The following is a 14,690-nucleotide window of genomic DNA, read 5'->3' as shown; positions in this document are numbered from 1 at the left end:
GCAGCCATATTGTACCATCTGCTGCTGTCTCCTGGTTCCTCCTGGCTGGCCTCAGTGAGGTCAGTTGGGGGCTCCTGGGTAGACATGGGTGCTCCTGGCTGGCTTCAGTGAGGTCGGTCGAGGGTGCCTGAGCATAAATGGGAGTGACTCCAGGTCATTCCCTTCTTTAAGTTTCATCTAATGGAGATTCAGTCCTGCCTGGAGTATCAGGCAAGGCTATCAAAGAACCAGAGAGGCAAACGGCCCCTCCAGGTCAGAGCCCAAGACATCCTGCTTCTGTGATGAGCTGCATGCCATTCTAGGGGGGTGCCGCTACAACTATGTGCTTCCCTCCTCCCCTACCCTTCCCAGGCTACCTTGGCAGTTATCCTCCCATTTGTGTGATGAATTAATAAAGAATGCATGAATTTGAAACAATGACTTTATTGCCTCTGAAAGCAGCGATCAAAGGGGGGAAGGGAGGGCAGTTGGCTTACAGGGAAGTAGAGAGAACCACCGTTCTGCACTTGCTCAGCCTATAGTTGAACTGCTCCTTACTACTGTCCAGGCATCATGAGCAAGGGGTAGGCTGGGGTAGGTGTGACCGCATGGTGCTGCCGACTGGAAGAGCAGTCTGAGGCAGAAGCCTCCAGCTGGCATGATATTCCAGGCAGGACTGAATCTCCATGAGATGAAACTTAGAGAAGAGAATGACCTGGAGTCATTCCCATCTTTGTCCAGGCGCTCCCAACCAACCTAACCAAGTGCAAGAATACCAAGATGAGAGCAGCCCTCTGGAAGCTTCCAATGCCAGACAGCTACTGGTGAGTCGGGAATCAATTCGGAGTGGGCAAATCTACTGTGGGGGTTGCTGTGATCCAAGTACACAATGCGATCACTGAGCTGCTGATATCAAGGGTAGTGACTCTGGGAAATGTGCAGGTCATAGTGGATGGCTTTGCTGCAAAGAGATTCCCTAAGTGTGGTGGGCGATAGATGGAATGCAATCCCTATCTTGGCACCGGACCACCAAGCCAGCGAGTACATAAACAGAAAGGGGTACTTTTAAATGGTGCTGCAAGCACTGGTGGATCACAAGAGATATTTCATCAACATCAATGTGGGATGGCTGGGAAAGGTACATGACACTTGCAACTTCAGGAACACTGGTCTGTTTGAACAGCTGTTTGAACTTTCCAGACCAGAAAATAACCATTAGGGATGTTGAAATGCCTATAGTTATCCTTGGGGACCCAGCCTACCTCTTAATGCCATGGCTCATGAAGCCATACACAGGCACCTGGACAGTAGACAGGAGCTGTTCAACTATAGGCTGAGCAAGTGCAGAATGGTGGTAGAATGTACCTTCTAACGTTTAAAAGCTCACTGGAACAGTTTACTGACTCAGTTAGACCTCAGCAAAACCAATATTCCCATTGTTATTACTGCTTGCTGTGTACTCCACAATATCTGTGAGAGTAAGGGGGAGATGTTTATGGTGGGGTGGGAGGTTGAGGCAAACACCTGGCCTCTGATTATGTGCAGACAGACACCAGGGAATTAGAAGAGTGCAGCAGGGTGTGGTGTGCATCAGAGAAGCTTTAAAAACCAGTTTCATGACTGGCCAGGCTACAGTGTGAAGGTTCTGTTTTGTTTCTTCTTGAGGAAAACCCATGCCCTTAGTTCACTCTACTTCCCTGTAAGTTCAAAGCCCTCCCTTCCCCACTTTGATCATCACTTGCAGATGCAATAAAGTCATTACTGTTTCAAATTAATGCATTCTTTATTAATTCATCACACAAATGGGGGGATAACTGCCAAGGTAGCCTGGGATGGGTGGGGGAAGAGGGAAGCACCAGGTGGGGGGGTGGAGGGAAGGACAAGGCCACACTACACTTCAAAACTTATTTATTGAATGCTAGCTTTCTGTTGCTTGGGCAGTCCTCTGGGATGGAGTGGTTGGGTGCCCAGAGGTCCCCCCCACCCCCATCACCTTCTTGAGCGTCTGGGTGAGGAGGCTATCAAACTTGGGGAGGAGGGCGGTTGGTTACACAGGGGCTGCAGCAGTGGTCTGTGCTCCTGCTGCCCGTCCTGCACCTTAGCAATACATCAGAGAATATCAGTTTGATCCTCCAGTAGCCTGAGAATTGCTTCCTGCCTCCTTTCATTACGCTGACGCCACCTATCATCTTGATCCCACCACCTTTCCTTTTGCTCCCACCACCTGTCCTCACATTCATATTGTGCCTTCCTGCACTCTGACATTGTCTGCCTCCATGCATTCTGCTGGGGTCTTTCATTGTGGGAGGACTGCATTAGCTCAGAAAACATTTAATCATGAGTGCAGTTTTTTTTTGCCTTCTAATCTTTGCTAGCCTCTGGGATGGAGATGATATGGGGAGCCTTGAAACATTTGCAGCTGCAGGAGGGAAAAAAAAGGGACAGTAGTATTTAAAAAGACACATTTTAGAGAACAGTGGATAGACTCTTTCACGCTGAACCAAGCTGTTAACATTACATAGTACGTGTGCTTTCTTTATAAGGTTGCATTTTGCCTCTTATATTGAGGACCTGCCGGTTTAGTATGAGAGATCACACATGCAGGCCGGCGGGGCAACAGAATTTGGCTGGCAGCCAGACATGGTAAACCACAGTCTTTTGGTTTCTTTAACCTTCATAACATGTGGGAATGGTTTCAAACAGCAGTGCTCTCATGTTCCATACCAAGCTCCCATTGGGTTGGCCATTTAAAAGGAGGGGCCACAGTTTTCAGGTTAAGGTGCAGCACAAACCCAACTAAACCCTTCCACCCCACTATATTCTCTGGGATGATCACTTCACCCCTCCCCGCACCTCATGGAGCACATGGGGATGATTTCTGTTCAGCCACAGGCAAACAGACCAGCAGGAACGGCCACCTCTGAATGTCCCCTTAACAAAATTCCCCTATTTCAATGAATGACATCACTCTCCTGAGGATAACACAGAGATAAAGAACAGATGTTGCTTGAATGCCAGCAAACACCGGGACCATATGCTGCCATGCTTTGTTATGCAATGATTCCAGACTACGTGCTACTGACCTGGCGTGGTAATGGAGGACGGAATAAGACTGCCCTCCCCAGAAACCTTTTACAAAGGCTTTGGGAGTACATCCAGGAGAGCTTCACTGAGATGTCCCTGGAGGATTTATGCTCCATCCCCATACACATTAACAGACTTTTCCAGTAGGTGTACTGGCTACGAGTGCATCCCAAGTCTTCAGGGTAAATTAATCATTAAACACACTTGCTTTTAAACCATGTACAATATTTACAAAGGTACACTCACCAGAGGTCCCTTCTCCGCTTTCAAGGTCCGTGAGCCCGCCTTGGGTGGGTTGGGAGGGTACTAGATCCAGGGTAAAAAACAGTTCCTGGCTGTTGGGGAAAATGATTTCTCCGCTTGCATACTGTGCACTATCTTCCTCATCCCCAAAAGCCACATCCCTGTTGCGTGAGAATCCATTGACGGAGTAGTTGTAGAGGCACCCCCTAGAATGGCATGCAGCTCATCATAGAAGTGGCATGTCTGGGGCTCTGACCTGGAGCAGCTGTTTGCCTCTCTGGTTCTTTGGTAGTGTCACGGAGTCCCTGGCTGATGCTCTGGAACTGCTCCCCACAAAGCCAGGCAGGACTTTGGGGAGCCTCCTCTCTCTTGGAGCAGACTTGTTCAGGGCAAGAAGCTCACATGGCTTCACCTCCTGGGTCTCTCCTTGGAGCATTCAGTATTCTCTGCCCCTTCGTGTGCTTCCCCCAGCGAGTCGCCCAGGCGGGGTCCTGGGGAAGCCACAGGGTTCTGCACCCCCACTTTGCAGTCAGACGTGACTCTCAGCCAGCCAGTAACACAGAGGTTTATTAGATAACAGGAACAGAGTCTAAAACAGAGCTTGTAGATACAGCAAACCGGACCCCTCAGCCGGGTCCATTCTGGGGGGCAGTGAGCCAGACCCCCACGTCTGCACTTCACTCCTTCTCCTCAGCCAGCTCCAGCCTAACAACCCCCTCCAGCCCCTCCTCTCTCCTCCACCCCTTTCCAGGGCCAAGAGGTCACTTGACCTCTTTGTCTCCAACGCCTTCAGTTGGCACCTTTGCAGAGAAGGGGCCCAGGCCATCAGCTGCTACGAGACAGAGGGTCAGGCATTTAGGTGCACTGGCCCTTTGCTCTGCCAGATTCTTAAGAACTGCCTAGGGGACACTGAGGCACCAACACAGTATTCAGAGAAAACATTAAGAACATTCCCAGTTCTTCACAGGTAGGCTTGCCTCAGCTCCTAAAGTTTCACACGGCACTGCTGTGGATCTCTGTTATAGCCTCTGTCCTTCATGTCCTTGGAGATTTTTTCAAATATTTGGGCATTTCGTCTTTTGGAACAGAGTTCTGATAGCACGGATTTGTCTCCCCATACAGCGATCAGATCCAATACCTCCCGTTCAGTCCATGCTGGAGCTCTTTTGCGATTCTGGGACTCCATGGTCACGTGTGCTGATGATCTCTGCATGGTCACCTGTGCTGATCAGCTTGCCATGGTGGCCAAACAGGAAATGAAATTCAAAAGTTCGTGAGGCTTTTCCTGTCTACCTGGCCAGTGCATCGGAGTTGAGAGCGCTGTCCAAAGCGATCACAATGGAGCACTCTGGGATAGCTCCTGGAGGCCAATATAATCAAATTGCATCCACACTACCCCAAATTTGACCCAGCAGGGTCGATTTCAGCGCTAATTCCCTCATCGACAGAAATCAATTTTAAGAGCCCTTTAAGTTGACAAAAATGGCTTTGTTGTGTGGACAGGTGCAGGGTTAAATCGATCTAACGCTGCTAAATTTGACCTAAACTCATAGTGTAGACCAGAGCTTATGTTAGGGGGTTTTCTAGTGTGAGCAAATAGGTACTATCGACCAAATTACCACTGGCATGCCACCAATGGAATAGCCCCAGTTAATACCAGTAGTGAGTTTGGCCCTAAAATAAGACAACCAAACTCATTTTCACTCTGGATGTAAACCTAGAATTCCAGAGGTGGAAGTGTAATTGCCAAACTCATTTTCACTCTGGATGTAAACCTTGAATTCCAGAGGTGGAAGTGTAATTGCGTAGTGCACTAACCTATCAAGCCTCCCTTCCCTTTCTCCCACTTACCCATAGTCTTCCTACTGTTTTTAGTATTGTGTTCTAAATATAATTGAGTGGAGAAAGCACAACTGGAGACTACTTTGTCTGCCACAGGACACTAATCTTTTACCATGACCAATGGCATTAATTTTGCTACACCACTGTGCAAATGTGAACTAACCACTATAATCTTGCTGAGAATCATTTACTGCTCACTGTGACTTATACAGCTGGATTTTTTGTCAGGTGTTTTCCTCTTCTTTCTTTGTTTTAATTTACTTCACGCCAGGTCTGATTAAAAGAGGAGCAACTGAATGGCCTGGATGTTATCTGACATGGTGCTAGATGCAGACTATTATAAGGGAGGGGTTGAGAGCTTTGTTCCTTGAATTACACATTCATTTTACACCTTTTAAGATGCAGAGGGAAAGTGTGATGTTATTTCAGTAAAGATTTTTTTTCCCACCTCTGCCGGACTGAGACACACTTTCTAGTACAAATAAATAAATACTGGCCTAAGAAATTATAAATGGCTTTAACATAGTCCAGCATTTCCTTGCAGCTTTATCCCACCAGAGCTGCATCAATCCTGCTGTTAAAACTGCTACATTATCATTTCTGACAGTGCGTCCTTTATGAAGAGAATTGCATTTATTTCAATTCATTCTTTACTTCCCTAAAGACAGAAGGAACTTACGTTCGGATGACAACCATGTAGCTATAGGCAATGGTCCCAACTCCCACAAGGAAATAGGAAAGAGGCATCCTGAACTTCAGCCATCCAATTGTTCTCTGGTTGTTGTAATAGCCATAAAAGAGCACAGAATACTGTGCAAGGCCCTGAAAAGTAAAAGGCAGATAACAGCTTAACTAGCCTGTTATATATATAGATATAGATTATAGATATAGCTATAGATATAGATATATATACACACACACACACACACACACACTAAACCAGATGAAACTTCACCAAAAGCAATGAATACCAAAAAGACATTCATTTTTATGCCTTCATGACATCTCCAGACATCTTTATGGTAAACCTGACAGCTGGGGCCTGACTATTCTGTGAGAATTCAGAACAGCCCTGTTTTGGAGCCTTTAAAGAGGATCTGGAAAAGATTTCATGTTGATTGTCAGGTCCATAACCTGTCAGGTACTTTATAGGTTGGATACTTCATCTACAATGTAGCACCTGAAAGCTTTTTCATCCAAGTGGTTTTTTTGGTTGGTTGTCTGTGTGTGTGTTTTAACAGAAAGTGGCTTCTCAACAAAACAGAAAGTTTGGTTACTTATATTCCATGTTCTTAAAATTTCCCTCCAGTTCCAGTTTGGTATAAAATTCTTCATTTCTGTCCTAAAGTACTGGGTAGTGTTGCTGTGTGCTGGTTAACAGCTGATAAATTTCATTAAGCAGATGTTTGGGTTTCATTGGATACAGAAATGATTCTTGTATCTACAGTTTATAAAACAAATTATTAGGTTGATATTGAAAAAATTGCATTTCTTTAAAACTAACCATAGGAATGAAGTTTCTATTGGCTTGGATTGTTATTTTTTCAAAATAATTTAATAGGCAATTGCTCAAGTCTGAAAGTAATCAAGATAGTTGCTTTGCCTGGTCAGAGGAGAGGAGAACAGTGTATTAAAACTCCTGTTGATGAACATCATAGCACATGCAGAGCAGCAGTGAAGCTCCAAATGGGCAAAATTAACTCAAATCAAACACTAGAGTTCAGTGCCAAAGTGTAATTTATTGATATACTGTTGATGAATATGAGATGTGCTGATTATGAGCCGACAGTGCTAATGCAGAGTGCTTTAGTCCTCCTAAATTAAAAGGTTAATTTACTTTCCTTCTGTTTAGCTGCTGGTATTTCTTAAAATTAATCCATTCATAGATTATAATAATATCTATAGATTATCATCCTTCTGCTTTGTGTAATCACAAATGGTGCATTTGATTTATTGGAGTTTTTTAAATGTCTGAAATGAGTCACACACAGTCTTCAGAATCTCATTTGCAATTCTTGTGAAAGTGAAAATGAAATATTAATATATGGTAACTAAAGGTAATATTCACAGATTTCTTCGTTTGATAATCGATGCATCTCCTTATTTGTATTGGTATCAGAACAGCTATAGAGATATGCATGCAGGAGAGACAATATTAGGTATTGATTCTAGGAGAAAGGGAATTTTATTTATTTGTATAGCACCAAAAGTGAGCAGGTTTGTCTTTAGTTACTATACTTCTATTAAGAAATGGTGTAATTTCATGTAAGAATTTATACTGGGCTTGGATTGTCTACTCTGTAGTTGTACATAGCCTCATACATTTCTGGATGGCTGTTTAGAATACACTACATATTAAAATATCTTTAAAGGCACCATGCTCTGCTAAGTCAGTGTTGTCATAGGTGTTTTAAAGCCTTTAGATGAGCCCTGCACTGTGAGTAATTGAGGATGTTGTTTCCTGGGCTTTGCCTACTGTATTTAACTGTGAAGCTTGATATATTTTTAGCTGTGAAGTGGTGCCATAAGCATAGGGTCTCCCTCTACACTCTTCCCACAGCCTAACACAAGATAGATGAGCATATTCTCTTTAGTAGTATGCATGATTATAATGAGCCTGGGGATTTTGATTGCTGTGGAGTAAGGTCTGAGCTGTAGATTATATAAATATAAAAAATTCAGTTCAAGATTAAAATACAAAAGGCAACAGCAATTTAGCAATTTCTGCATGATGAAAATAGCCACATTCCCAAGGATGATCAGGGCAGGAACAATTTCCCCTTCATGTTTTGCTACACATTTTAGAGCCCTTTTTTATTATTTCTGAAATAAATGTTATTGGGGAATTACTCCAGAATACAACAACAAAAAAAACATGTTTATCATTTTATTTTGGACCTGAAAAAATTATTTTTGCCTCTAAAATTATCTCAGCTATATAGTCCCAGTTCCCATCCTTGTCTGGATAGAGGTCTCATTGTCCCTTGCCAGATCCTGTTTCTTTCTCAGTTACTAGGAGCCTCCGCTCTCCTACTGCCATCTCTTTTCTCTCAAGTCTTCTCTCTTTTACCTTCTCCATACGATTGTATAAACATCTCTCCCCTTCTTCCAGGATCCACTCTTCTTAAATGGGCCTCTATGTTGCTACAAGGCTCACTTTTCTCCTCCAAGGTCCCTCTCTCTGCTGCAGTACTTCCTCTCTTTTTAAATAGGCCTCACTACTTGACTTCATTGCTATGTCTCCTGCTACTACCATTCAACCATTGTAGCTCCTGATCATTCAGATACAATGGAGTTCAATTCTGTTAATTACTGACATACATCAGTGATTGTAGAATGTTATTGAGTTACTCCTTCTAGTGGTCCAGGAGCTCACCCTAAAAAGAACATTGACTTCCTTTCATGGATCTAAAGAGGGGTCATCACTTTGTGGCTAAAGGAAATCAGGTCAGGTCATCTGGTCAGTTACCACTTTACATCAGGCAATGTGGAGAGAGGTAAATGTGTTACTTTGAACACTTTATTAAACTAAAATTTTAAAAATTCACTGGGTTTCAGTGAGTCAGCCTGTAAGTGTTGCGTTAAAAGTCAGGAAGTCAGCATACAGATCAATGTATCCAGTCTGGTATTCCGTCTGTGTACTGAGAGTTTAAAAACTTGCTACCTGGCTGAAATTCTCCAAAGAAATAAATGAAAGGGCCAAAGTTCATTCCAGGCCAGTGGTGGGTCCCATCAGGGTAATCTGATTGTGGGCCGTGAGACATTTTGCTGTCATTGACCATACGCAGGCACGGCCCCCCACGGCTCCCTCTGGCCATGAATGGTGAACCACGGCCACTGGGAGGAGCAGGGAGGCCGTGCCTGTGGACAGTCAACGTCAGCAAAATGTCTCGCTGCCTGCAATCTGATTACCTTGATAGGCTGCATGCAGCCGGTGGGCCACAGGTTGCTCACCACTGCTCCAGGCACTGTACCAGAGGAATAAGCCATGAGCCAGAGGTAAGGCCCCTCATAAAAAAATCAACCTGAGGCTGAAGTAGCACAAGGCTGGGGCCCTCTCTAGGCAGCCAGCACATGCTTGAAAGTGGGCAATGCTTGATGGGAGGAATAGCCAAAGGCTGAGCTAATTCACTGAACCCCTCCCACAATCTCTGTCTGCAGGGCTCCTAGGATGCTCCAGAATTTACAGCTGCCCCCAGCTGGCAGAACTCCCTAGGGTGAGCAGGGGAACACTGTCCACAGCCCTCATCACCCTTCCCGGCATCAGCAGTCCGCACCAAGGAAGCTTTGGTTTCCTCCTTCATCCTCCGAGTAATTTTTAACACTTCTCCTAGTGCTTATGAGTATGAAAAGAATGAACTGTTCTACTGAGTTTGCCATGTCTGGCTATAAATTGTTCAAAGAAACAGATTCCCAGTTTCACCTCCCACATCTTCTATTATACCTACCTTTGCTGAAATCCATAACAAGTGCTTAAAATTAAGCATGTTCATAAAGATTTGATTAATTGAGGCCTAACTGTAGAAGGGAGATTGTATAGAAGCTTCCAGCAAAGTCACCCTTATCTTAATGCTGTTCCCATTAATCTGGAGAACACCTATAACTGGATGATTCCACTTTTTTTATTTGTGCAAAATCCTTTACAATGACCTCTTCAGCTGCCTGACAGACAATGTGGAGACTTTCATTGCCTTACAACCAATGTACCATTGTCTGGACTCATTGTAATATGGAATTTATCCTCAATACAGTCATCTTAAATTTATTTCATGTTTACAAAAGTAATCACGCTATGGAGGCATGCCCTGTGTGAAAGGCGGTGAAAATAGTGTTTCAATAAATAAAAGTATTCTACAGTATTTAGAAGTCTACCTTCAGACTTTCCGTTGAGGAGGTTCATCTCTTAAGGATATGATGATCTTCAAAGAAACAATAAGGGATTCAGCCATCCATCCCACTACAGCTAAAATATTTGCAAATTTAAAAAACAGAATTTTGCTTCTAGTCTATCTTTAAAAAAAGGCCTAAAGTACAAGATTTTGTCTTACATGGAACTTACACAGCACCACCAATTTGAAATCTAAATGCGTATAATCCCAGGGGGTCAAATTCATCCACAGTCCAACTCTACTGAAGCAAATGGAATTACACCAGAGACTACATCAGTCTAGACTCTTACTCCCAAATTCTTCTCCTTTTTTATTCCTAAAGACACAGTAATGGACATGGAATTTTCATACGTTCTGTTTTTAGATCAAGAAAACATGTATACTCGGAATTAATGAAAAGGGGATTTGAATTGATTTCTATCCATTTGAATGATCTCCTGACATATTTCATATTAAACTACTGAAATTGAACAGTGAAGCACTGAGCACTGAAATCAAAGCCTTTTAGAGCCAAAAGAGTCATGATAATATGCAGTATTGCAATAATGCACACTTACACTAAAGTCCCACAAAGTTGCAAAATTCATAGCGGTCCTTTCTTCAGCTCTCGGGACAGTTTTTCTAGGTAATGTGCCATATGGTTTCCCCATCAGCACCTGTAGCCAAAATATGATGAATGTAGATAACAGCTCAAAACACAACACCAACAACCAAAAGCATAAAATGCAAATGCAAACAACTGCTCTGGAGATTTTGCTTTGTGTTCCCCTTAACTCCCTACTGATAGCAATCCCTCTCTCCAAGTCTTTTGCCTTCATGCCTTTTAATTCGTGATTGACGCTATTCCTGAAGTATATTCCATCCAATTTTTTATTAAATGGTAGTCTACTAAAAATCAGTGGAATGTTAAGCTGTATCTTTTATATTCAGCAGCAACAAAAGTTAAAAATATTCATCAGATCAGTGAGTTCTTTCAGTAATGCAAATTCATTTTTCTTGTGCTATTGATTTTGTTGCTTTTGTTAATAAAAAATATATTGGGTCATTGCATGTATATAGTTTTCAGATAATGACAATCAGGATTCTAGACCAGATTCTATTCCTACTTGAGTCTTGATATTTTTCCAGTGCAGTCAATGGTAGTTTTTCTCTTGACTTCAGTGGGCGCAGAACCAGGCTCTTAATGTGGTATAAATCCAAAGTAACTCGGTTGGCTTCAATTACTCTATTCTAATGAAAGCAGAATTTGGCACATCCTTTAGAAAAATTTTAGAAAATGTCATATCCTAAATAAACCTTGTGGGCTTGACGTAATCTGCTGCACTCACTTACATGTACACACTGGAAGTAAGTGTAATCAAGAGGATATTCTCTATGGCAGAAATTTAGGGGCCAGCCCAAGCCCTATATACCACTTAAATTCTATTTAAATCCTATTTTGAGCCTTGCTTAAGTCTTATACTCATCCTTTGCATGGGATAATTTAAATCTGAGTTGAATTCCACCTTATGGATGAGATTCTCTGCTGCATGTCTAAGGATACGTCTATACTTCAAGCTGGAGGTATAATTTCCACTTGAGGAGACATGTACCCCAGGCTAGTTCAAAGCAAGCTAACACTCTAAAAATGGAGTCTTGCCATGGCAGCGTGAGCAGGAGAAGAGGCTAGCTCCCCTCAGGGGCAGCTCCAGGCCCCAGCACGCCAAGTGCATGCTTGGGGTGGCAAGCCGCAGGGGGTGCTCTGCCGGCGCTGCAAGGGCGGCAGGCAGGCTACCTTCTGCAGCTTGCCTGCAGAGGGTCCGCTGGTCCCGCAGCTTCGGTGGACCTCCCGCAGGCATGCCTGCGGATGCCTCACCGGAGCCACGGGACCAGCGGACCCTTCACAGGGACACCTGCAGGAGGTCCACCGGAGCCGCCTGCCGCCCTACCGGCAACCAGCAGAGCGCCCCCCACAGCGTGCCGCCCTAAGCACGTGCTTGGCATGCTGGGGCCTGGAGCCGGCCCTGGGTATGTCTCCTCAAGGTGGAAATAATACCTCCGGCTTAAAGTATAGACATACTATTAGAGGTGCAGCACAGAACTCACAGTCCAGGGGATGCAGGCTAACGTAGCTTTAAACCACCTTGTGCTCCCCATCCGCCTCCATTGCTAAACCTGGGTTGCTCCAGGTATAGAGTGGAGATGCTTCTGTTGTAATTTAGACAGACTGCATGGACTGCCCTAAGAGTCACACACTGCAAGATGCAGCCCTTCCCCCCACACTTGTCTCACGCTCAGCCCTGCTCAGTCATGCTCTACCCCCCCCCCGCCCATGCCAGGGGGTGTTAAGTTCTTGGGAGGCAGCCTTATAGCTGTCTTCTGCAATGCGTGTGCCAGGAATGCATCCCTGGGCAGAACCAGGGCTTTTAGATCTATTTTATACCCCTCTGTGCCTTTTCATGGCTCAAAGGAGCTGGAGCACTGGTAGAGATCTTGCCCTAACTGTTCTAGTAACAAAGGTAAAAGTTTTAAGCAACATTTCTCGGTGACATTTTATTCCCCTACAGAAATACGAAATCCAATTTAAAAAAAATCCCAAGCCGCGCAGTCTCACTCACCTCAGGCACCATTACAAGGCCAAACGTCAGTCCAAAGAGAATCATATTTATTCCATACATCCAGCGCAAGAATATGAAATAAGAAGCTACTGAAGAGCCAAAATGACCTGTGAAAACATTTGCAGTGACAAAAAGACAGATCAGTCAATATTCTTGTCTTCTTACTTTGAGACAAGATTACTTGAGCATTTTCAGGAGTGCTTAAGAAACAAAAAATCAGATTTTTCTTTATTCTATATTATGTGATGGGGCAAGGCCAGATGGCTATAGTAAAGTACTGAGAAACAGGTATGTTAGCCCCAGGCTAAGCAAATCCCTAGGACCCTGGTAACCAAATGGCAGTTGCTCCAGGTTAATTAAGGCACCTGGAGCCAATTAAGATCTTTCTAGAAGGCAGTAGCAAGAGCTACTTTAATTAGAACACCTGCAGCCAATCAAGGCAGGCTAATCAGGGCACCTGGGTTTGGGGGGAAGCTCACTCCGGTCGGGCAGGGAGGAGCTAGAGGAGAAGGAGCATGTGTGAGGAGCTGGGAGCAAGAAGCTGAGAGTGAGAGAGTGTACTGCTGGAGGACTGAGGAGGACAAGCGTTATCAGACACCAGGAGGAAGGTCCTGTGGTGAGGATAAAGAAGGTGTTTGGAGGAGGCCATGGGGAAGTAGCCCAGGGAGTTGTAGCTTTCATGCAGCTGTTACAGGAGGCACTATAGACAGCTGTGATCCACATGGCCCTGGGCTGGAACCTGGAGTCGAGGGCGGGCCCGGGTTCCTCCCAACTCCTGATCAGACACAGGAGGAGCTGACCCAGACTGTGGGGTCCACAAGAGGGGAAGATCACTGAGGTGAACAAATCTGCCAATAAGAGCAGGACCCACCAAGGTAGAGGAGGAACTTTGTCACAATTAATACCTATAATTGTATCATTTTAGTAATTTTTCAAGATTGCAGACTAGCATTCACTTCCTTGAAATGACTTAAAAAAAAACAGAAGTCAAGACACCATTTACCAAAGTCTGTTGAAGGAATATAAATAACATGGCACCAATATAATGGAATAGAAGCTCAGGACGATCTCCTAGGGCCAGATGTTCAAAGGTATTTGGTTGCCTAAGGATGCAGATAAGTGCCTAGTGAGATTTTCAAAAGTGACTAAACAGATGAGGCACCTAACTCTACTTGAAATCAACAAAATACCTTTGAAATCATAGGCACTGATAATCTCTAGAGACCTTCTACATATGCTTTGTTTCTGGCCTACTAGCCAGGGAGAAAGCAAAGCATTGCTGGAAAGGCAGCTTCCTGAATTTAAAAAAACACACACACACACTATTCTACAGCAGTGATCTAAAACACCAGCATTTGCAATGGTGATACTATGGTTGCTGTTACTGTATAGAATACAATGGTATTTTTATACTAAATCACTAACAGACTGGTGTCTGTCACAACACCAGATGCAGAATACCTTGAGAACCAGGAGTATACAGTTACTCAATACAAAAGATTCTTCACAACAGGCTCATTAGTCTATGCATCACCAGTATAAAAGTTTTAGCAATGACAAGAGATGGTTTAAGATTCAGGTTTAGAGAAACAAGTATATACTGTGTGAAAGATTATTATTGTAAATGGGAAAGATTTAGGTAGGAAAGAACAGGGGACGTAGCTTGATCAGGTGAACAGAGTATTTAATTGAGAGCTCTGAGCTCTTCAGTTCTGCCACTGACCAACTATGTGACTTTGAACAAGTCAGTTCATTTCTTTTGCCTCTCTTTCCCCTCCCACCCTTTGTCTGCCTTGTCCATTTTGACTGTAAGCATTTTGGGGCAAGAATTGTCTCTCTCTGTGTTTGCACCACACTTAGCATAACTGGGCCCTGATTTCAGCTGAGGTCTGTAGATACTACTATGTTAATAATAATAAAATAAAGGAAGTTTAGGACCTGATTCTGCAATACTTATGTGAAGAAACCTTCCACTGAAATCAAGAATCAAACACTTTATGATTAAAGGGAAAATTTTTATCCCCACATGCTCTGGAGGTGTAGCTGCTGTAACTGA

General features: G+C 43.9%; 1 protein-coding gene across 1 annotated transcript in view; it reads right to left on the bottom strand.

Annotated features, from left to right (window-relative positions):
* The window catches only part of TMC1 (transmembrane channel like 1), a 77,907-nt gene that overhangs the window by 31,978 nt on the left and 31,239 nt on the right, over window positions 1-14,690 (bottom strand). Inside the window, exons 7-9 of the mRNA XM_032798154.2 lie at window positions 12,635-12,741; window positions 10,595-10,693; window positions 5,828-5,970 (exon numbers count right to left, since the gene is read on the bottom strand). Coding sequence (XP_032654045.1) covers window positions 5,828-5,970; window positions 10,595-10,693; window positions 12,635-12,741 — 349 coding nt within the window. The remainder of the gene's footprint in view (window positions 1-5,827; window positions 5,971-10,594; window positions 10,694-12,634; window positions 12,742-14,690) is intronic.

The sequence above is a fragment of the Chelonoidis abingdonii genome, chromosome 6 (genome assembly GCF_003597395.2).
Source record: "Chelonoidis abingdonii isolate Lonesome George chromosome 6, CheloAbing_2.0, whole genome shotgun sequence".
NCBI classification, from domain to species: domain Eukaryota; kingdom Metazoa; phylum Chordata; order Testudines; family Testudinidae; genus Chelonoidis; species Chelonoidis abingdonii.
Note: the sequence above shows the minus strand (reverse complement) of the source record. Positions and strands in the feature narration are given on the sequence as shown.